At 32.9% G+C, this 24,296-nt stretch overlaps 3 protein-coding genes across 3 annotated transcripts; all 3 read left to right on the top strand.

Annotated features, from left to right (window-relative positions):
• The first annotated feature begins 312 nt into the window (after positions 1-312).
• On the top strand, positions 313-1,519 carry LOC132604580 (zinc finger protein ZAT5-like). The gene has a single exon (XM_060318147.1). It carries the CDS (start codon positions 421-423, stop codon positions 1,321-1,323), a length of 903 nt encoding a protein of 300 aa, XP_060174130.1. The 5' UTR covers positions 313-420; the 3' UTR covers positions 1,324-1,519.
• Positions 1,520-16,884: 15,365 nt separating this feature from the next.
• Positions 16,885-24,037, top strand: LOC132604572 (histone H2B.1). Its single transcript, XM_060318134.1, has 2 exons — positions 16,885-17,386; positions 23,503-24,037. The coding sequence occupies exons 1-2, from the start codon at positions 16,957-16,959 to the stop codon at positions 23,919-23,921; spliced, it is 849 nt and encodes a 282-aa protein (XP_060174117.1). The 5' UTR covers positions 16,885-16,956; the 3' UTR covers positions 23,922-24,037.
• Positions 19,038-19,965, top strand: LOC132604564 (uncharacterized). The gene is made up of 3 exons (XM_060318124.1): positions 19,038-19,239; positions 19,329-19,376; positions 19,444-19,965. Exons 1-3 carry the CDS (start codon positions 19,230-19,232, stop codon positions 19,701-19,703), a joined length of 318 nt encoding a protein of 105 aa, XP_060174107.1. The 5' UTR covers positions 19,038-19,229; the 3' UTR covers positions 19,704-19,965.
• Positions 24,038-24,296: the final 259 nt, after the last annotated feature.

The raw sequence follows: 24,296 nt of genomic DNA, 5'->3' as shown, positions 1-24,296 counted from the left end.
TCGCCTTATATAAAAAGCGTTTTACCCTAATATTAAATTTTTAGACACAATTTCAAATTTAGTTGACACCAAATAAAAGTTGTTTGTCATGCTAATCTAGGAAATTGTAGTAAAAGGGAGTGCAGTGCAAATGAGGATTCTACTATTTTGTTAAAAGACACTTTATTTCTTAGTAGGGGAATTAGGCAAAATTGGTTGGCCAATAGACTTGAAAACTCATTCATTAATTTCATCCACTAGTTAACTCTAGGTTGGTATTTTGACTGTCCAAACATATTTCATACCATTCACTACACACACAATATATATACACAACTAACAAAAGCACTTTGATATCTCACACCACCCTCTCTATTCCTTCACATCACTTTTCTCTTCTTTTTCACTTCCTTCACTACAATTCTCTCAATTTTTGTCTTAATGGAATTCTCAGAAGACTCACTTGATCGCACGTTAGTGTTCAAAGGGAAGCGTAGTAAGCGGCCACGTCAGTTCATGGCGGTAGCGATGGTCGCTTCCACGTCATCAACCGGTGACGTGGCTGGCGGTGCAAGTGGCGGCGATGATGTTTATAATTATTCTTCATCAATTCAGTATTCAGCAGCTACTTCTACAACTCAAATATCAACTAGCAGTAGTACTACAGAGGAAGATGAAGATATGGCTAATTGTTTAATTCTATTAGCACAAAGTGGCCACCGATGCAAGAAACTACAAGTGGAAAGTAGTACTCATGAACGTAAGATGGTCAAAATAAGTAGCCGGAAATTTACAGAGATGGCCACAACAACCACTGGATCAAAAGCTGGATTCTATGTCTACGAGTGCAAAACTTGTAACAGAACTTTCCCATCTTTTCAAGCACTTGGTGGACATAGAACAAGTCACAAAAAAATCAAAACCGAAGAGAAAAAATCAACGGCTGATTCTACTTCACAATCACAAGATCATCATCATACTCATCAACAACAAGAAGAGAAATTTAATAGGATTATTACGCCATCAATTTCTACTGAAATAGTCAACAAAGGTAAAATCCATGAGTGTTCAATTTGTGGGGCAGAATTTTCATCAGGTCAAGCTTTGGGTGGTCATATGAGAAGACATAGACCACCTACAATTACAACAACAAATACCAAAGTTATGGTTCATGAAACGAGCAATATTTCAGATTCATCACATGATGATGAAAATTCGATAAAGGAGAAGCCAAAAATATTTTTATCGCTTGATCTGAACTTGCCAGCGTCACCTGAAGATGATCATCACCTAGATACTAATTTCGTTTTCTCGGCAGCTACTTTGGTGGATTGTCATTACTAGTTAAACGGAAGAGATCAGTTTTATTTTTTTTTTTTTTTTTGACACTTTTGTCATTATTATTATTTTTACAATCATTGTTATTGCTATTTATAATTGTTAGTACTATTCATGAAGAATTTTAATGTAGATTGTGTATATATCCTTTTCGGGAGAAGAAGTTGTTTTCACCAATGTTGATTCATCTACTTTATTTGAAGTTTCTTACTACTTTTAAGTGGTTAGTGTTCATGGTTGCTTTTCATTCACGAAAAGTGAAGTGATGGGCATCTTTTAAATTTACTGATACGGATATATAAAAAACATAGAAGTATTTTCCATATCTTCTTTAATTTTTTTTTTTTTTTTTGGTTATTTCTTGAGTGGAAAGCGATGTGTATAACACATTGTCACCCCACAAAAAGAAAAAACAAGGGATAGTACGTAAGAGGAGGGTTTCCATAACATTTATAGTATGGTCAAAAACGGATTCACAATACAAATTTAATAGATTCGATCTTTAAAATTTCTGTCGCCGAACATATTGTATTTTTGTAAATTTTGATTTGCATATTTGTATTTAATTCATATCGAAAATAGTGAATTCAGTTGAATTTTTCGTAAGTGTGCCTTTGATATTCTGTATGTCTATATATAACCAAAAAAGCCTGTGGATCAGGTTCTTTCTGTGTGTTTTTGTGATCACTAGTAGCAGAAAACAGGTAGTGAGAAAATAGCGAGGAGCTCGTTCAGTTGTTTCTTTTTCAATAAAATTAAATATAAATGGATAGGGAAGATGGGTTGGGTAATCGCCAATACCATGTGAATGCCACCTGTATATTACAATTTCTTGTCTTTGTTTCTTTCACCTAAGAACCAACTTAGAGCCCGTTTGGATTGACTTATAAGTTGTTTATAAGTTGCTTATAAGCTGTTTTCAGCTTTTTTGAGTGTTTGACTGACCAGCTTAAAGTCATTTTGTGCTTAAAATAAGCTCAAAAAAATAATTGGGCCCATTTGACTTACCTTATCTAAAGCAGCTTATAAGCTGAAAACAGCTTATAAGCCAAAAAAAATAAGTTAGACTACCCCAACTTATTTTTTTTAGCTTATAAGCTGTTTGTAGCTTATAGGTATAAGCCCATCCAAACAGGCTCTTAGAGCCTGTTTGGATGGGCTTATGCCTTTAAGCTGTTTGCCGATTATAAGCTAAAAAAATAAGTTAGGGTAGTCTAACTTATTTTTTTTGGCTTATAAATTGTTTTCAGCTTATAAACTGTTTTAGATAAGCTAAGTCAAATGGGCCCAATTATTTTTTTGAGCTTATTTTAAGCACAAAATGACTTTAAGCTGGTCAGACAAACACTCAAAAAAACTGAAAACAGCTTATAAGCAACTTATAAGCCAATTCAAACGGGCTCTTAACTTGCTTATATGTGTTTCTTCTTTTCTAGTACTATGATTTAGTGACAGATTTCATGTTTTGTCGCAGTATCAATACCTTTAATTTTATCTTTTTATTTTGTGATAATCATAATTTGGTCGCTGTCCTATCACTAATTAGGACATAATGTCATTCATTGTTCAAAATCATTTTTTAAGTATACTATGCTTAGGGGTTGCTCTTTGGTGTGATGCATGAGCTGCAAAGCAATTCAGTGTATTAGGGAAATATTTCTCTGTTTTGGGTCCTTCTGGGAATAGATGTAGTAGCTCTCAGCCAACCAATACCCATCACACCTAATTTTTAATCTTATCGTCCCTTAATTTTCAAGCTTCTTAACAATAAACTTTACTTGTGCAGTGAGATTTGTCATACCAGAAATAGGCGTTACAAATCACACGTCACAAGCAGTTGGGTATGAGGTCTAAAGTTTACACCACATCTAATTATTGTGCTTTTAAACGTGGGTTCTAAAGGGAGAAACTCTCTACAATCATTTGTTTGGGTTACACCACAATCTGATAAAAAATGAAGTAACACAAATGAAATGCCCCATTGACCTCGTCTTAAAAAAAAAAAAACAAATGATATGACAAACTATAAAGCAAGTAAATAATTTTATTAAAACTCCGTCACTACACTAAAAGAGGCTTTTAGTGACAATATACTTTCCTTTTAGCGGTAATAGTTATTGCCACAAAAACATTTATCAGTAATTGGTTAAATGTCATTAGATCCAAGGTCGCTAAAGCCTTTAGCGACATTTATTGTTAGGGCTAAAGTTTGGTATTGCTGGTAATAATTGATTCTAGAATATAATTAGCGGCAATTAAGTTATTGTCATTAACTAATTGCCGCTAAAAACATATTTTTTTTAGTACGTATCCATAGTGATAAGGCTTCCTTTGAATAGCTTAATATAGAACTAAATACTTAAGTATAAAGACAATGGCAGAAATATACAAGAGATGATGGAAATGGTATAAACATTCTGAATGGTTCGGCACGTACATAATCAAAGTATTAAATACAGTAAGAACTTTTTACTACTCCCTCCGTCCTAATTTAACTGTAGTTTTAGATCTTTTTACGCTCATTAAGAAAAACAGCAGATACAAGGTACAGTTTATTATGTTACCCATATTTAAATAGAGATAGACTAATTTTTTCTCTTAACGATTGTGCATATTTCTTTAATGTTATGGGTACAATTGAAAATAATTACTAACTTTGTCTTGAATTTTTAAAACAACAGTTATTTGAGGACAATTTTTTTGTTTGCTAAAACGACACTTAAAATGTAATGGATGGAGTAAATTTTTTAAGGGGAGATAGGGGGAGCAATTGACGCCATAAGTCGCCTAAAAAATGTTACTATTTAAAGATGTTTGTTATGTGCACGTTTCGTGATTATTGGTAATTAAGCTAAGCATGTGGATACATTGATACCTTGTTTTGAGATAATGTCCAAATACAATGTGTGTGTATGACTGTATGTGTGAAAGAGAGTGGGAATAAATGCGAAAGATTGAGGCTTTCCTTTAGATCTGCACATGTAGTGGGGACTACTAATTATTCAACATTAACTTCAAAATGATCTCGTATTAATTTCAATTATTATCAAATATTTTTAATTGCATAAAAGTCAAATTATATCAAACTATTTAGAATCGAGGGGTAATTTGAAAAGGAAGTTAAGTAGCATGTTAAACCTCGTCAGACTAGGCTAAATATGTATTAGAAATCCATGTTGGCGCAAGATTGATTATGTCAATTCTGTAAAAAATCTCTAAATCATCAGTAAATTGAATTAAATTCATCATTTAAAAGCATTATTAATTTAATTTAGACCAGTAAATGAAAGAAAGAAAGAGTCATCTCGTAGATTCTTCTATCGCCATCCAAGCTATAAACAAACAAATGGAAAATTGAGAGTATAAATAATTACTGTGGAATAGCAAATACTAAGACACATTGCAAAATCAATGCTCTAGTTATCTGATGCACAATTTACAGATTGGAAAGTCCGTAAGTTGTCAACGTGTCGTGATTGTCTGCCCATAGTTGTAGGTTTCAGTGACGGCGTACGATGGCAACGTTGCTATAACAAAAACGTACTACAAAACCAGACCATTCAGAAATTTTAATTGGTGTAACTTTTTCTAAAAGATAAATATTGATAATAATTATCTTTCAATTTATTTATATTTAGTAGCTACAAGAATTTTATAAATTACCATTCGTAGTTATATCAAAATACATCAAGTTGGAGTGGTTTAATCCAGGTTCGAACCCAGCCAATAACATTACTTTTCTTATATATTCCTAACTTCTTCTCCTTATATTTTGAGTGTATTAAGTGTATTTCATCATATGTATCATCAAGTTGGAGTGGATGAAGTGGTTATTGGGCGTGGCTTTGCCCCTTCCTTCCCAGGTTCGAACCCAGCCAAATACATATGAGATGAGTGTATTTGACCAAGTCAAATACATTAGCTACGAATTGTAATTTGACAAATGGTAGCTACGTATAGTAAGAGTCTCATATAAGGTAGTTATATCTGTAAGTTTGCCCCATTATTTATATCATATTATGTTAACTTATTATGTGAATAAAATAAAGTAAAATAAAAATATATATTGTAAAATTAATGATTATTAAGTGATAAAATTATGTGCAAACACATTAATATTTATTGATTCTTTGTGAACACTGAGTGAAATTTAATTTGTTCCATTGCTATATTTGAACTACTGTAGTGGGTATAATAGAGTAGTTTAGAGTATAACTTATGATGATCAAAGCAAAAGCAAGTGACAGTGAGGCAACATAGTGGCTATAGAATTTGTGACTATATTGAGTTCATACTTCATTGGAAGCATATATCATGTGGGCAGCTCACCAGAATTGATCCTTTGAGATGGCGTGCTTCTCAACTCGACAGCTGCTTGTTTTTCATCTAAAAATCCACTAAAAAATCATGTCCAAGAGTTTAGGTTATTTCCTTTTTTTCCTTCCCCTTTTTCTATTGTTTTCCGTTGTTTTCTATACAAGTAAAATGTAGTTCTAGTACCTAAAATTAAGGGGGCCAAACGTAGATAGAGACAAAATTTACCATCTTGACTTGAGCATACTATACTGGAGCTTTTTCATGATAATATTTATTCATCTGTACACATTTACGCATTAAAGTTCTAGACTTTAATGGGTACGTTCTAGACTTTTAAGGTATACAATCCACATTTGTAAACATGGATAAAAATAGTTGAATGATGGAAGGAAGGAGCAGGGGCAGATGGTGTATAGATTGTGCCGCTAGGTTTATTTGAATATTGTACTTTCAATGAGGAACATAAACTTATGTGTATAAATATATTAAAAATGTGACAAACACTTAATAGTTCTAAATCAGTAATTTTAAGAATACAATAAATTTAATGCTAAAATCTTAAAAGTTGAATTCATAGAGTTGAAATCTTATCTTGAATTCGTACGGTGTGTCAATGTGAACTGTCGAGTGTGGAAGGGGCTGATGTAATCCCAGAGTATGCCATTTGCCGACCATTATACCGGCAATGCATTTGCATCTTGCTATTAAATAGACTTCATGTTCTAATTAACATGGAAAGCATTTTTTTTTGCATTTTCTGCTCTCTAACTCTTGTGCAATAACTCCTTTATAACAAGTGAACTCTTTACTTTTTTCTATTGAAATGGTAAAATATTTGCTTTGTTGAAACTATGAATCAGTGCCCATGCCTTGAAAACATTTTTGAATTTTTTTCCAATTAGTTTTCCTAAAACTCTTCAAAAAAAAATTGTAACAAAAAAAAAAAAAACTGATCAAATGTGAATCCAACTTAATTCAAGAACTCCAGAGTACTGTAGACAATTAATTAATGGACCAACACCTGTAATTAAGTACGTAATTAGAAATAATTGATTGGTGAGGCCTAAGTAGTACTTGTCGACTTTATATTTTTGTTTCATGTAACCACCGGTTCATGTTCTATGGCTGTTGAGAATCCTCCTAATAAAAACAAGTATACCTACTTCATCGAACTAATCTCACTTAAGGTTTTCAGCTGTTGATATGAATGAATTAACACACGTTTACAAGACAAGTGCAAATGGTCCAAGTCAAATCATCATATGAAGGATTAGTTTGTAGTATAATTAATTAGCTGACGTTTAACTGTTTTTTAACCCCCAAAAACATTTTTTGTTAAAAAGGGTGTAAAATAAAAAATTTGGCAACCCAATCATCATATCATATGAGGACTAGGTGACCTTACAAATCCAGTTAGTCAAATATATCTCGATTTTTTTTTTGTGGATATTTTCTTAAAAGCCCAAACAATATCCAATCCTGTGATTTTAGACACCAATTATTTTTTACTTAAATATGCTTAACAAAATTAAAATCCTAAATTCACCACTGTCAGTAAGAACATGCAATTACAATTGATAATAACAGGGCATTAAAAGATGAGAAGATGTTATATTTCATCAGCATATAGGTCTAAATAATAAAATAAAAAGAACAGGAACTTATCTGATTTTGGGTCCATTAGCAGATTTTCAATCGGATGTTTACATTTTTTTTTAATGTTATCCTCCCTACATGACAAGGATAAATTGGAAGAGTGGGGAGAGACTTTATGGATAAGAATTCCTTATCAAGTTAATTGAGACCATCAATTATCTAAGAAAGAGCTGAAAGTTTACACATTTATAGTTATATGGCTCCTGTGGGACATAATGCTGGCATTTTATTAAAAATGAGCACCTACTTATATGCAGACATATCTTGTAAAATAACATAGCATGTATGCTACTACGGGAATTAAGATACTCAAATAAATGTCTCTTGATAATTCAATCAGCTATCTCATTCTTATCCAAATCCCAATGATACTTAGATCTGAACATAATTTGAAAAAGTATAAATTGGAATATCATGAGGTATTCAAGTGGGTTATTTAGATTTTTTTTTTTTTTTTTAATGGGCTTGATCAGTGAAGTTGACCCAACGACTTGCTAGATAAAGGGTTTGGGCTAAAAAGAATGAACCCGAAGTTATTCTGCCCACCGCTGCAGCTAACGGCCTCATGAAGGTGGCTGGACTGGCTAGTGTGGCCAAATGTTTGTAAAAGTAATTGTAATTAATTTTAAGGAATATTTACTTGGCATAGCTAACTCTAAGAGGCATTCATAGTTAGTACTATTTAATTTAATTTAATTATGTTTCATAGCTTCATTGAATTTTCAATTTACCTATCATAGCTATACCAAATACATTAGATTCTATGACTTATTTCTCCCTCACCCCTCTCTCTCTGGCCAAATACATTTCCCTCTCTCCTGCCAAATAACTTTCCCTCTTTTCGGTGCCTCTCTCCGGCCAGATCTGGCTCCGCCTCTTCCTCCTCCACAGTGACACCACAGCCTCATTGTTGCTTGCCAAAGCACCACAAGATCACCATAGCCTCCACTCCTTTAGCGCTTGGTTTCCTTCATCGGATGAAGAGGAATTGGAATTTACCATCGTTGGAGAAAGAAACTTTCTGTAAAGAACGTTTTAATTTGAATCTAGTTTATTCAAACGATGCACACACCTAATTTACATGATTGTATGAATGGGATATGAACATTTTGATATGATTTATGATAATTTTAGAAGAGCCAAAACATCTGTTCAAACATATTTAAATTTTATCTGAAATAAAAATATGATTTATGATAATTTTAGAAGAGCCAAAACATCTGTTCAAACATATTTAAATTTTATGTGAAATAAAAAATCACATGTGCATGCATTGAGTGATTTTTGATATAGGTATAATTGTGATTTGCTCGGCGCGAGTTGACGATATTAGATACTGTAGGGTTAAAGAGCATTTTCATATTAAATTGTATGTTATTAAAGTAACACAGTTTGCTGCATTTTTCCATTTCACGTGTAGTACAGGTAGGGGGGTCAAATTTGACTCAAAAGGTGATGGCCCGCCCAATCCGCCCAAAATTCTATGGGTTGGGTTCAAGATAATTTCATATTGGGATGATTTTAGCCCAACCCAACATAGCCCATTTTAAAGTGATCTCCAACTTAGCCCAATGTTAGTCCAATTCTAGTTCATTTTTAAGATTTACTTAAATTTGGATTTATTACTTGAGATTTACTTTTTTTTTTTTTTTATGTATACACTTTTCTTGTATCATGTATCTTATAAGGTTGTGGTATGTTTAATATGAAGGGAAATATTTTTCACGAAAAATGTGTTTTTCTTGAAAATATTTACCACGGAAAATGTTTTCCTCAAAATATTTTTCACAAAAAATCCGCGAAAATAATTTTCAAGAAAAATATTTTTCTCGAAAAATGTTTTTCTAGAAAATAGATCATTCAAAAAAACTGGTCAAGTTGGGCGGGTCATTACCCAACCCATTTTTAGCCCATTTCAGCCCAAGTAACTTTTGGGCCAATGTTAGCCCAACCCATTTATTACCTAAGCCCATTTTAATTGGGTCAATTTCAGCCCAACCCGCCTATTTGATACCCCTAAGTACAGGGTATGGTTGTGTTTACCCCTTGAAATACTCATAACCACCATCGCATTACTCATTTGAGTTAGTGGATGAATGTGACCATAATTTCTCTTGTAACTTTCATAAACTTCAACTCTTTACTACTCCACATTCTTACAAATTTAATATCCCACTATTCCACTTTTTCATCAAATTCATTCTAAGGATGAATTTTTCACCTATAAATAGAAGTCATTCTTATTTTGTGGTGAGTAGAAAAATATTGTATTGTATGAAATGTGGGAAATACTATAGTGTCACGATCCAATTAGCCGTGAGCGGCACCGGCACTATTTTCCCCTAGTGGGCGAACCATCCCTTTTACCCAATTACTTAATCATTTAAACAATCACAAATCAATAGCCAAATTAAATCATAATCTGTCTAATCATGCCATAAACAAATAAACTGCAGAAATCCTAATTATTACCATCCCAAAATCTGAAAGTCATCGTACAAGGACTCTAGAACATAAAACTATCTAATGAATGAAATAACTATCTAAAATAATCATAAATGTCTGGAATGAAAGTAGACATCCAAATAAGGAAATATCTTCAGGCGGCATTGCATGGATAGGAGCTCACCCTTGGATCTGATCGGGAACTGGCCTCACATTAGATATGAGGTTTGGAAGATGTCTCTGGAACATAATCAGCACTCAAATAAAAAGTACAGCAAGGTAGTATCAGTACAAACACCTGGTATTGGTAGATATCAATGCCGACTAAGATTAGTATCACGCATACTTCATAAAATCAATAAGATAGGCACAACAACAGAAATAATGTCATCAACATAAATCAGCCAACACATGAATAAGATAAGTGCAGCTATCAATCAATCACCGAGTTGATATAAGTTCGATCATCAGCCAATAACGGAATTACATGAGTCCGATGCAATGCAATAAAATAATGAAAGTATCTCAACTGTGTACGCACATGCTGAATGTTATTTTTTTCCTCTAAATAGCCAAGACTTGCAGGGGACCCATGTACCACTAGCTCCGGAACTGATCTCGGATCACTAGCCCATAACTAGGCCACATCCTCACCCCCTGTCAAATGTGCCTTTATATATTTATATCTCTGTATTTGGTCACAATATGAATCTCAATGTATTTCCAGTGCAATAGTCAATATGGAACATGATCAGTCAATAATATCAATGTCAATGAATACAAGACATCATGCCACAAGTCATAACAAGACTCAGATAAATTAACTCAATACAACATGATTATGCAACCATCTCAATCAACAAAAAGAGTATATATTGACTGCTTCCTTTTCAAAACACAACCATTCTATCTCAAGTTTCGGTATATGAAGGAACGACACAAGCCCGCATAGTCAGAATTTATACAACCAATCATACTTTATCCTATCAACTTCATTACACATATACAATCAACTAATCAAAGTGTAACTCAAGTAAATCGTAACCTACCTCGAAATTGAACTGGAACAATGCAATTATTTTGCTTTAGCATTTGCAGGGTTTGACAAAGGCTAAAGCGATAGGCTTAGGTCATGCCGTGTTATTTTTGTTTTCAGTTGACTATTAACAAGTTTTTGCTCAATGCAATTGACTTAACCATATAGTGATTATACCCGATAATTTCATACGAACATGTTGTTCTCATTGATTGGTTGTTGCATACTTGAAAAATTTCGATTTAAGTTTTAACACTTTAAGTGGGCTAACAAATATAGGAAATATTTGTTATTGTACCAACGACGACGACAAATTCAGAAAAATATTTCGGACATGTTAATACTTATATAACATGGCGGGGATACATGGGTGGTATATGAATATTCAATTATGTTATAAAAAAGGAAAGAAGGGAGAAGAACGTGGAAACAAATATCCACAACTGAAAGCTAATTTTAGCCTCTGCATATATGCTCTTTAGTGGTGACTAAATGGACTAAATTATTCAGGTCCATTTCCTTTGCAATTACCAAGTTTGGGCTCATAAATATCCTATTGTTTATTTATTAAAATCAAAATAGAAATAGACATAGCAGAGCAACACACATACACTTTCTTGGTTCTTCGAGTGGCTCTCGGCCAAGGCCTCCTACTATGCTACCTAAGGTAAGTTTGTCATATACTTTGTGTTGATTTAAAGTGGTTAACACATATATTAAGAGCATTCAACTTGCAAAATTGTTAGATTTCAAGAAATCCCCTCTAGAACACCAAAACTCCAAAAGAGGGATTTTCAAGATTCAAATATTCTAAGGTAATTCCAACTACTCGAACTAGTAATTTATGAGTATTTGAGAAGATTTAAATCATTTGTATTAATTGAAAAGTTGGATTATGAAACCCTAGCTTATGACATAGATATTTTTTTTGTTAAATTGAGAAGTTTTAGAAAGATCCTACACGTGTTTACGTGACTGTTGCTTCTTATGTGCTTTGATAAATTAAATTTTGTACTTGTTTTTATCTCCCATGTATTTATAAATCGTGTTCACATCATATATTTTTGATGAATTGAAATGTGTATATAATCCATCTCTCATGCACTTAATATTTTCTCATATATCTTTATAACTACTGCCCCATCATAGATGGTGGCTATGACTCATATCTAAGTATTCCAATACTCAGACATCATTTGTGTAAATGGTGTTAGGTCGAGCAAGAGGTCAGGTGCAGGGTGGTCAATGTGCGAGCTGGGATTCACATTGTTGTATATTTTTATTTTTGTATAGTGCAAGCTATTCTCGCAACTGTATAATTTCATTCGTAGTTTCATAGAGGCTCCATAGATAAACTTGTATTACTTTTAGGTTATAGAATCCCATTTGGATTTGCAAAGAAAATTTTTATATTATGACTTGGTTAACGAGCATGTTGATTAATATTGTTCACTTCGGCTTACTCACTTAATATTGATGTTAATTAATTGAATTGCGGTATATGGGTAATCACTATACTAAATCGGTTCGTTTGGTGCAAGTTGGCAGGCATCAAGTGCCGTGCCACATCTCCTTTTATTTTGCGGCGTGACATTTGCAACCGCTTTCCCCTTTCGCAAAGTTTCGGAACGTTCAAAGTCTAGAAATGATAACGCTCAATGAGTATTGAATTATCCACTCAACAGAATAACAATTTGGGGAAGGAAACCCCACTACTTCTACCCCTTTTCAATGGGTGAACTATCATTAAGCATGAATTCATCCTAAAATAAATCTCCACAATCACTATAACAATTCATGCGTTCTATCTAAAAAGTGATAATCTATACTCCCAGATGATTAAACAATAATAAAATCAATACCCATACATTGTTCAAGGGTTTCATAAGTTCTAGGTTTCTAGCCTTTCAATTCACCATTAAAGAACCTTAAACGATGTAGGGACTTGAGACGATTATGGAATGAACAGAGTTAAAGGTGAAGACTTACAATGATGAAGAATGGTGCCCTAGCCTTATAAAAATCGCCTTTTTTTTTATGAAACCACCAATATGGTGGGAAATTTATTAAAGAAATCCAAGTATTTATAGAAGAATCCAAAAAAGAAAGCAAAATCTATGCTAAGCTATTCTAACATAAAAAGTGGAACTGATATTACACACTATTCTAGCAAGAATCAAATTCTAAACAACTATCTTTTAGACTTAGAATCGCCTTAGTATTTTTGGGAACTATTTTTTGTGTTATGTGGGGAATCGGTTCCAAGTATGAAATATAAAACACTGTCTCTACCTCCCGTTGACTGCTGCAGCGGTCGACGTTCGCTACGGCGGTCTCGCTATAGCTGAAATAGTCCCGGTATGGCGGACTTCATTTAATTCACCGACTCCGCGGCGGCGACCACCTCCCCGCTACGGCGGACCCGCTACAAGGGTAATACTATTACCGCTGCAGCGGTCCATATTGACCAATAGCTCTGGGGTTTCCACCCAAAATCCCAACACTAATCCGGGGCCCTACAGACTCAAACCAAACATGTACATATTCATAAAAACACGCTACGAACTCTTTCGTGGCATCAGAATTCCCAATGGACGTCTAATTTACTAAGTCAGCCCCAACGGAAATGAAGACAAGTTCCAGACAATGCACAACAACAACCAACACAAGTTTCAGTTTTTAGACTTTTAACTTTTCGAGTTCGCATTAAACTTCTTTCTATTCTTGGGAAGGTACTAGTAAGGGTAAAATGGTCAAAGCCCCATACGACCTAGCGAGTCGTTGCATGTAGTGTGTAGTGAGGTTGGAGTAGTGAGGGTCCGGAACCAAAATAACCCAAAAAAAAGGGTATGAACCAAAATACCCCAGGAAAAAAAATGGGTACAAAAGTACCTTTAACGCATGATTTTCATGCGTTAAAGGACTTAACGCAGACGGAGCTGTTAAGTCCTTTAACGCATGAAAATCATGCGTTAAATGTGTCCCATTTTTTGGCAAATTTCTCTCACCTTTAACGCATGATTTTCATGCGTTAAAGGTCTCCCTTTTTTTAAAAAAAAATTCTTTCTTTTCTTTTCTTTCTTTCTTTCTTCCTTTCTTTCACACTTTTTTACATACTTTAGATATAGATTAATCATGCTTCGAGACTCCAAAACTTGAATATTTTATATAGAACCCTATTTATTTTTGTGCGATTAATAAGGTAGGCTCAACAAGGATACACAAAACTTCAGATTGTCGTTTTAGTTGAAAAGTGCTCGTAGTCCATTTTTGTTTGAAGACTTGTTGTCATTAGCTTTAAGTTATTTATGTTTTAGGGTTACACATTATTTTTATATTAATGCGTAACTTTATTTTTAGTGATTATAACTTTATTTTTATAATCAATTAACAAAATATCAATTCATGATCAATTATTTATGTGTAATTTTTTATTTTTGCGTTATACCCTTTAACCCCCAACTAATTGGAGTCTGCAACTTAAATAACCCAAAAAGTGGATTTGGGTACCAAAATAACCCATTAAAAAACCTTTTGCGCACTAATTTATTTGTAAGTTGGTGAAATTTTAAATGGTCATAAATTTGTGCTCGGATGTCCATTTGATGCGATTTTTTTTTATTTTGGGTATTTTTTCCAGATCAATGTCAATTTCAAGGTTCCAAATTCAATTTAAGAAAACAAGTTAGATAGCATTAGTGAACATACAAAATAATAAAAAGTGTCTACATTGTTACTTTAAGCAACTTGGCATGGTGGTAAAGCCTTTGGCTTTTGACTTTTTTTAATCTCATCCACCATGGATCAAACCTCAGCGGGAGCGTTGAGAAGATATTATTAGTAAAAAAAATGAACTAATTTATTTAACGATTGACATGGGATAAACAAGTAAATAACACGGGAAAAACAATTTCAGAAATAAATATATTAACAATGACATAATTAACAAATATTAACAATGCCATAATTAACAAATAATTAACGGAGATCCATGGAGGTGTCGTATTTGTAAATACTAAATTATTCATTATTCTTGAAATTAACTAAAAAAAATCTCTAATTGAAACTTACTTAACTAGGATAAGTTATGGAGGATTTAATTAGTTATTTTGAATAATCCATGATATTGTATTGTCGATTATAATTTACTTAATTCATCTAGTTAAAGTAATAACGAACAAAATTTTATATTAACTAACTAATCCTTCATCAAAAAATTATGTTAACTAACTAATCCTTTTCGGAAATTCTGTTAATGATGTTCAATCTAAAACTAAGGATTTAGCTTATCGTTTGTTATTCAGGATTTAGTTTATCGTTCGTTATTCGAGATTTAGTTTATTATTCGTTATTCAGGATTTAACTTATTGTTCGTTATTCGTTAATGGATTATTTTGGTACCCAAACCCACTTTTGAAGTTATTTAAGTTGCGGACTCCAATTAGTTGGGTGTTGAAGGGGATAACGCAAAAAAATAAAATAAAAAATACACAGAAATAATTGATTGTGAATTAATATTTGTTAATTGATTATGGATTATTAATTTGTTAATTTTTTATTTATTGTTAATTTATTTATTTGTGAAATTGTCAAAATAAAGTTACGCATTAATATAAAAATAATGTATAACCCTAAAACATAAATAACTTAAAGCTAATGACAACAAGTCTTCAAACAAAAATGGACTTCGAGCACTTTTCAATCACTAAAACGACAATCCGAAGTTTTGTGTATCCTTGATGTGTTGAGCCTACCTTATTAATCGCACAAAAATAAATAGGGTTCTATATAAAATATTCAAGTTTTGGAGTCTCGAAGCATAATTAATCTATGTCTAAAATATGTAAAAAAGTGTGAAAGAAAGGAAGAAAAAAAGAAAGAAAAGAAGAAAGTTTTTTTTTTTTAAAAAGGGAGACCTTTAACGCATGAAAATCATGCGTTAAAGGTGAGAGAAATTTGCCAAAAAAAAGGGACACCTTTAACGCATGATTTTCATGCGTTAAAGGACTTAACGGCTCCGTCCGCGTTAAGTCCTTTAACGCATGAAAATCATGCGTTAAAGGTACTTTTGTACCCATTTTTTTCCTGGGGTATTTTGATTCATACTTTTTTTTTTTGGGTTATTTTGGTTCCGGACTCGAGTAGTGAGAGAGAGAGAGTTTAGACAAAGAAAAATATTCTAAGTGTCCAACTTATTCACTAGTGAAAAGAGAGTAATTTTATATATGTTGAAGGAAGATATTCTTTTGGTGGAGTTTTGGACTCCTCAACTAGTCCGGAGTTATTTGAATCACACGACGTTGATGGACTGTTGTATCTTGAAAGGGACAAGTCAGAGTATTACTGTTGGGCCGATGAATATTATGCCGCAGTGGACTTGAATCTCCTTAAAGAGAACGAAATATTCACGCATCAATCTGAAAAATATTTATTTATTCATTTTTTGTTTATTTTATTTTTCAACTGTAATGTTATTTGTGGTATATTCACCAACAGATACCGGTCATAGTCTCATAGAACCACTTAAATTTGGGATGTAACATATATATATGTTAATGGATTTCTATACAATTAGTCGTTAAAAAAGTTATACGATGCACACTAACTGAATAACGAGGGCGTAAGTTGAATGTTTGGTAATGTATCAAAACTACTGTCTTCTACTTTCACAAATCATCCGATTCCAACAAAATACAAATTATTTCACGAAAGCCTTTAAAAAACATTTACAATTCCCTCAAATTATAAATGCCCCGCAGTTGAAATAGGGAAAACTTAATTAAGCGGGCAAATTCCTATTCCCGCCCATGTAGAAACTAGAAACTAAAATTCAAAAAGCGCCACACAAAATTTTCACATGGATCGCAGAACATTTTAAAATCTACCGCCACTTTCTCTTTCATTACCGGCTGCGATAACCACGATCCGCGAAAACAACAAATAACGAATCATAAACAACCACGTGGCTCATTAACTTTCTTAACAGCCAATACTGATCGTCCATTCTCTAATTCATCAACGGCTGACATACACAATCCGCGTCATCCGAAAACAACCAATCAAACAACAGAGCCCAAAACCTATATAATCCTCACTCACCATTACGCATTCCTCATCACTCACACAATACATCCTCTTTATTAAAAAAAAAAAAAATCTCTATTTATCTTTAAGAATTCTCAACAATGGCACCAAAGGCAGAGAAGAAGCCAGCTGAGAAAAAACCAGTGGAGGAAAAGAAGGCAGCTGAGAAAGCTCCGGCAGAGAAGAAGCCAAAAGCCGGGAAGAAGCTTCCAAAGGACGCTGGAGCAGCCGACAAGAAGAAGAAGAGGTCAAAGAAGAGCGTTGAGACCTACAAGATCTACATCTTCAAAGTGCTTAAGCAAGTTCATCCTGATATTGGTATTTCCAGCAAGGCTATGGGGATCATGAATAGTTTCATTAATGATATTTTTGAGAAGCTTGCTCAGGAATCTTCTAGATTGGCAAGGTATAACAAGAAGCCGACGATTACTAGTAGGGAAATTCAGACTGCTGTTAGACTTGTCTTGCCTGGGGAGTTGGCCAAGCATGCTGTGAGTGAAGGGACTAAGGCTGTTACCAAGTTTACTAGCGGTTAGGTCTTGATTTGGGGGTGTTTTAGGTCAATGTAAAGGTTGTTGGTTTTTGATTTTTGAAATGTAATTGGCCTTAGAATGATTAATGCAAATGAATGGTATCTTTTTCTGTATTGAAATTCTGTGTTGGATCTGTTTTCGTTCGTCATGTTGTATGTGTCTTCATTCAGAATTTGAAACAGAACATGAACGTGGTATATGACTTTTTACTATATGTTGATTGGGTCTATTCCATACATAAATTGCTCAGAATTAGAATAATGTAATATCAAGATTTACAAAACTTGACACTAATATGCTTTTAACGTTTCCCAATAGTTGTCGTTATGGGTAGCTGTGACTGTACTTGGCAGCGCTTTAATGGGTTTTGTTACATTTGTGAAATGGTAAATGATTATGTGAATAAATTGTTAAATTTACCGGCTATTTCAAATTGGTGATGCACTTGAATAATCGTACAAATTTAATTTAGAGAATGATAAAAAATTATAAATTAATTTACCACTGGGCAAGGTGTTTAGGGGCTATTATATAATATAGACTAGTTTAAGCATTTCATAAAGGTCATGATTGTTTCTGTATGTTTAAGTTTCGACTTAAATCTTTTTTTAAAGTTGAACTTAATCAATTATACTCTATAAAACTTTGTAGAAGAACGTGGAAAACATTTCATACTTTGTCGAAATGCAAATAAGTTTTGAATTACAAGGTCTTGTTCCTTCTACCATCAAATAGTCATTTTCTTTCCATCTCTGTTTTCTGAACATTTACTTTCAAATGTTGGTAAGTGATTGAAGTGGTCGATTGTTTTAAATCTAAACACGGATTACCACTGTCAACCTACTTTCTTAGTCATCTCTTTAGACTTTAGTTATTGGAACTTTAAGAGGACTCGGGCCAGTCTTGAAAAAATACAGTCCACTGTACCTTGCATGTTTAATTACCTCTTATCTCATCACTTGTTGGAACTTGAGTAAAGACTTGGAAAATCGAAAAGAAATAAAGATGTGGACCATATTTAAGGGATTATACAAGTAAAGCGCCATTTTACTCTGTGCGTTCACTTTTAGGTTCTGTTTGGCTATAAAAATTATTCACTTTTGGGCCTTTGGCCATAAATATTTTGAATACAACTTGAAGTTGTATTCCGAAATATTAAAAACTCAAAAACTTATTTTTCAATTTTTTTTTACTTTTACAACTACATTTCACAAAAATTACAATTTCAAAAACTATGACCAAACAGAACTCTAACTTAAAAAATTCTGAAAAAAGAATTTATTTTTGATATTTATGGCCAAACGGCACCTTACTTGTCCATTATAAGAAAAATCAATGTTTACCTTTCCTTGTCCATGATAGGATAAATTAATGTTTACCTTTCCTTGTCCACTTTAACATATTAAGAGAGGTTTTTTTTTTTTTCTTCTTGTTTTACCATTACCATTAATTGCTCATTTCAAATTAATATTCAAGTCTATTGAGACTATAAACCAATTAATATGAGTATAATGATAAAATATATACTTTGTTTATTAATTTAAGGGTGTGCAAAGTCAAAAGTAGACAAGTAATAGTATTTGCTTACACATTAATCTTCAGCTCAAGTTCCAGTGGTGCAGTTATTAATTGCTTTCTCTGATTTCTAACTATAAATTAAATTCATGCGCATAGAAATTCGTTTGATTTGAATGAAAAATTGATGACCTTATTCATTAAGTTGGATTATTCGTGAATACTTTAGTACTATATAAAGGAGTTTTAATCCATGTTTTTAACATATTACAGCACAAAGTGTAGGGCTAAACGCAGGCGTTAGTTGCACCTAGCTGAAGATCCTCATGGCACAAGGTCCATCTTTTTTTGTGGTTTTCTTCTAAGATTAACATTTTGTGTAATTTTGATTTTTTAACTAAGATTTTATTTCACCTTTCTAACAGAAAGCTCTTCCGAGGAAGTAGCCAGTTCACGCATCACTGTAGCACAAGGTAAGTAAACCGTTCACATCTCTAATTAGTATTACAATGTTCTAAATCTAATTAATTTCTATTGTAGCTGAGAATGCAGTTGAAGAAGTCTCTTTGAATGATTATCCGTATCTGTTGGCCGCCCGCGAAATTAGCTTATTCTTAGTTAATGAGTCCATTAGAAAGGCCTTAATTAGTTTGGGACCAGAGAAGTTGAAGGCCATGAATGAGAAGTGGATGCTGCTGAAAGGGGAAGAGGTAGAGCTGAACATAAGGAAAGCTCAGCTGGATGGAAAGAAGAAGGAGGAATTGCGTTTGATCAAACAGGAAGAGGAAAACTCTATTTGAAAAGAATACAATTGTCTGAGAAACATCTGGATATTGTTCAGAAGGAATTCATGAAAAGTTTAGAGTAACGTCTAGTTGGATTCATTCAATTTGGAAAGTTGTTCATCATCTTTCATTGTTAAAGAGTGGTTTTGGTTTTCCAAGGGTTGTCCTTTTTGTAGGATGTGTAGTACGCGCTTGGTGTGTGTGACGCCAGTTTAAGCATTGTATTTTCTGTAATGAAAAATCGGATGCCTAAATATGGTATAATTTTTTTTTTTTGTTTCCCTCTAATAATTTTTGTGATTTATTATAGTTGTCATAAAAAATTAGTTTAAAGCTCTTCGTAATGACAAAAGTTTTGCAATTTTAATGACCCCTTTCAAGTCTTTGGGAAAATGTTTTTATATTAGGTGGATGACTTTTATTACAATTAAGAATTAAAAGAGGAAAATAAAAAGCTATCAACTTGATCGTCTTCCTCCTTTGATCAATTATATGCCTATAGCTTATATCAATCCTCTTTATTGGTAGTTTATCAACTTCTTTCGTGGTTGATGATTTATCGTCCTATCAACTGCATTTGTTATCGATTCTTGACCTAAGGTCAATTATCAATCACCTTCTCGGTCGATTAGTAGCTTATTATTGATTGATCTACTTTTTGGCTGATGATTATTCATCTTTGTGGGCGACTATCAACATATAGAAAAAAAAAACATCTCTTCGTGGTTGATCATCAACCTGTCGATATTCAACTTCCTTCTTAGTCATTTGTCAACTCATGCTTGCTTATCAACCTCCTTATTGGTAAATTAACAGCTTCATTCTTGATGAAAAGATCATTCGGAAAAGGGCCAAATATACCCTTGTACCATGAGAAAAGGTCTAAATATACCCCTCGTTATACTTTGAGTCCAAATATACCCCTGCCGGTATACTATTGGTTCAAATATACCCTCCTCGGTTAAGTTTGTCCAAGGTGGCCATCAAATTCTACGTGGCATTGTCATTTGATGAGGTGGATGCCACGTGGCAAGACACCTCAGCGCTCCTAACCAATTTAATTACCTCTGAGCAATGTGTGTTCAAAGGCTATTTTATGGTAGTTGCTGTATGTTTTAACTTTCGACTTAATTCTGTTTTGAGGTTAAAACTAAATCTGATATACCTTCTTACCGTAAAATTTGTAGAAGAACATTGAAAACATTGGTACTTAGTCGATGACAAGTTGTTCCTACTACCATCAAATAGTCATATTCTTTTCATGATCTCTGTTTTCCTACCTATTTGAGGTGGTCGACGGGGTTTTAAATTTAAACACGAATTACCACAATCAATCAACGTTGTAAAGGATGGAGTCCCTTAAACTTTTGTATATGTTCTCTAATACTCTCTCTCCCTCTGTTTCAATTTATGTGAATTTATTTCCTTTTTAGTTCGTGTCAAAATAAATAACCTCTTTCCTAATTTGAAAAGAAATTCACTTTATAAAGTGATTTACAATCACACAAATATTTAAGACTTATTTGAACCATAAATTTCAAAAGTCTTCACTCTTTATTAAATTTCGTGTCTAGTCAAATGGATTCATATAAATTGAAACTGAGGGTAGGGTGGTGTAATTACTTGGTCAAACAAACAGGTCAAACGGTGTAATTACACCCAATTGATGTAATTTTTAGGGTAGTAATTACACAGTACTGTAATTACAACGATTTGTTTGTTTGTCATAACATAATTATAGTGTAATTACAAGCGTGTTGTTTGGTTGCACAAGTGTAATTACACAGTTAATTTAATTTAATTTTAAAAATAAAATTTAATTATAAAAAAATTAAAATTAATATTTAAAAAATATTTGCCTTTATAAATGACATTAAATTAGTTATTTAATAACACATTATTTTTTGAAAATATATTAATTAATAATCATATATTTGTAACTAATATTGTAAAAAATGATTGATATAATTAAAAACTTAAAAGAAGACTTTTTTTGTGAGAACGTCATGGATTGAATGTTTGACAAAAAATAATATTTATAAATATAATGCCATAATATTATTCAAATGTTTGACATAAAAAATTCATCACATGTAAGTGAAAAATAAACAACATGCAATGTGAAAGCAAATAACTTAAAATTCAAAATATAACATTCAAAATCCAAAGAAAAAGTTTAACATAATAATACTCTTATTGAGCTGTCAATATAGGCTTGGCCCGTGAGACCGACCAACCCAACCCTTCATTTAAGTAGGATTGGGCTAAGATTTCTTTGGCCCGTATAGAAGTGAGGCTCAAAAGCCCAACCTCTCTTTGCCCACCGGCCTCAAGGGTTGGGCTGAGGCCAGAAAAGAATAATAAATTAATTAATTTTAAAAAAATATAAGTAAATTAAACAAAAAGATAAAAAGTAATGAGAAAAAAGAACGTACTTATTACTAAGTAGTAATTAGAAACTGGAGTAATACTTTTTAGTGTTAGAATTTATGTTATGTTTAAATTCTTTTGAACGTGATTTAAATTAGTGATTAAAAATAATAATTTATATCTATTCTCTTGAATTTTTTCTTCTATGATATGGATTTGCGCAAGAATGGGTGGTAGAAGACTTTATTTCATATTGCAAAAGTTTCATGTTCAAATTATATCAAAAATCACTTAGAAAATGTTATTTCGAAAGACGAAAAAACTTAAAGGGCTGGCTCGTCCTAGCCCGCGGCCCGCTTAGGGCTGGGTTGGGCTAACATTTTGCAGGCCCTTCAATTAAAAGGGTCAACCCGTCCTACCCCATTTAATTCTTTGGCCCTTTAGGGTTGGGCTGGGCCAGCCCATTTTGACACCTCTATACTCTTATGTCAAATTCCAGCATTACATAAATTTCAACATAACTTGAGTAAATAATTCAAAAGAAAGGAAAAAATATAAGTCTATTCCTTTATTTACAACAAAATTCTACTTTAATAACGTCACTCGTTATATGCCAAGATAGTTAATGACTAATTCTTTCCATTAAGAGCTGTAGTTTAAAAAATTAGAATAATAACAGGGTTATGCTAAAAGAATATAATAAAAAAATAAAAAAAAATACGAGCAATTACATGAAACAACAAGAAGTAAAGAAAAGAAATGAAAAATAAATAATATAAAAAGAAAATACATTTTAAAAAATAAAAATAATTAAAAAGTAAAAATAAAAAAAGAAATTAAAATAAACAAAAAGAAACAAAATAAAAAGTAACTCTGTAATTACAGGGTGTAATTAGACCCAATTCTCAACCCTCCTTGAGAATTGGAGAGTATAATTATACTCATTATAACTTAACTGTGTAATTACTTGATCAAATAAATAAGTCAAATTGTGTAATTACACCCAATTTCAATTAGCTGGGTGGTTTTCCAAACAGTCCCTTATTGCCGACAGAAAGGAGAAGAAAATTATTTTTGAATTTTGAAAAATCGACAATTGGTTTCAAGTAAATCTGGCTTGAACTCTTTGTAACAAGGACTAGCGGTAATGCTTTAGATACACTTGACTATCCGCTACAGATAGTAACACACTTGGAAAGTCCTCATGGATCCTAACTATTCGTAAGAGCCAATACTGAACGTCCATTCTCTACTTCATCAACGGCCCACATACCCAATCCGCGTCATCCGAAACTAACCAATCAAACAACAGAATCAAAACCCTATATAAAATTCACTTCCCCTATTTCAATCCCCATCACTCACACAATCTCTTCACCAGAAAACAAAACAAAACCTCTCTCCATCTTTCTGTGAAAACTCTCTAAAATGGCACCAAAGGCAGAGAAGAAGCCAGCTGAGAAAAAACCAGTGGAGGAAAAGAAGGCAGCTGAGAAAGCTCCGGCAGAGAAGAAGCCCAAAGCCGGGAAGAAGCTTCCAAAGGACGCTGGAGGAGCCGACAAGATGAAGAAGAGGTCAAAGAAGAGCGTTGAGACCTACAAGATCTATATCTTCAAAGTGCTTAAGCAAGTTCATCCTGATATTGGTATTTCCAGCAAGGCTATGGGGATCATGAATAGCTTTATTAATGATATTTTTGAGAAGCTTGCTCAGGAATCTTCTAGATTGGCAAGGTATAACAAGAAGCCGACGATTACTAGTAGGGAAATTCAGACTGCTGTTAGACTTGTCTTGCCTGGGGAGTTGGCCAAGCATGCTGTTTCTGAAGGGACTAAGGCTGTTACTAAGTTTACTAGCGGTTAGGTCTTGATTTGGGGGTGTTTTAGGTCAATGTAAAGGTTGTTGGTTTTTGATTTTTGAAATGTAATTGGCCTTAGAATGATTAATGCAAATGAATGGTATCTTTTTCTGTATTGAAATTCCTTGTGTTGGATCTGTTTTTGTTTCGTTATATTCTATCGGTATTTGTTCTGTGTTTCTTCATCCTGAATTTGTCAACAGAGCATAAATGTGGTATATTGCCTTTTACAATATTAATAAATTGTAAAGAATTAGTTTAAGGTAATGTTATGATTTAAGAAAAGGAACAAACCATTATGCTTTTAACATTTCCCAATAATTTTTCTATTTGTTGTGTGTTTCTTCTCTATTTTCCTTACCTAGAATTGGTACGTTACA

This window comes from Lycium barbarum, chromosome 1, assembly GCF_019175385.1.
Source record: "Lycium barbarum isolate Lr01 chromosome 1, ASM1917538v2, whole genome shotgun sequence".
NCBI classification, from domain to species: Eukaryota; Viridiplantae; Streptophyta; class Magnoliopsida; order Solanales; family Solanaceae; genus Lycium; species Lycium barbarum.
Note: the sequence above shows the minus strand (reverse complement) of the source record. Positions and strands in the feature narration are given on the sequence as shown.

What these genes read in the sequence shown, in the direction of transcription:
- LOC132604580 (XM_060318147.1), top strand. Translation starts at nt 421, where the DNA reads ATGGAATTCTCAGAAGACTCACTTGATCGCACGTTAGTGTTCAAAGGG.
- LOC132604572 (XM_060318134.1), top strand. Translation starts at nt 16,957, where the DNA reads ATGGCACCAAAGGCAGAGAAGAAGCCAGCTGAGAAAAAACCAGTGGAG. An exon ending in TGTTACCAAGTTTACTAGCG is followed by an intron (nt 17,387 to 23,502) that starts GTTAGGTCTTGA and finishes CACCAAAGGCAG; the next exon opens with AGAAGAAGCCAGCTGAGAAA.
- LOC132604564 (XM_060318124.1), top strand. An exon ending in ACGCATCACTGTAGCACAAG is followed by an intron (nt 19,377 to 19,443) that starts GTAAGTAAACCG and finishes TTTCTATTGTAG; the next exon opens with CTGAGAATGCAGTTGAAGAA.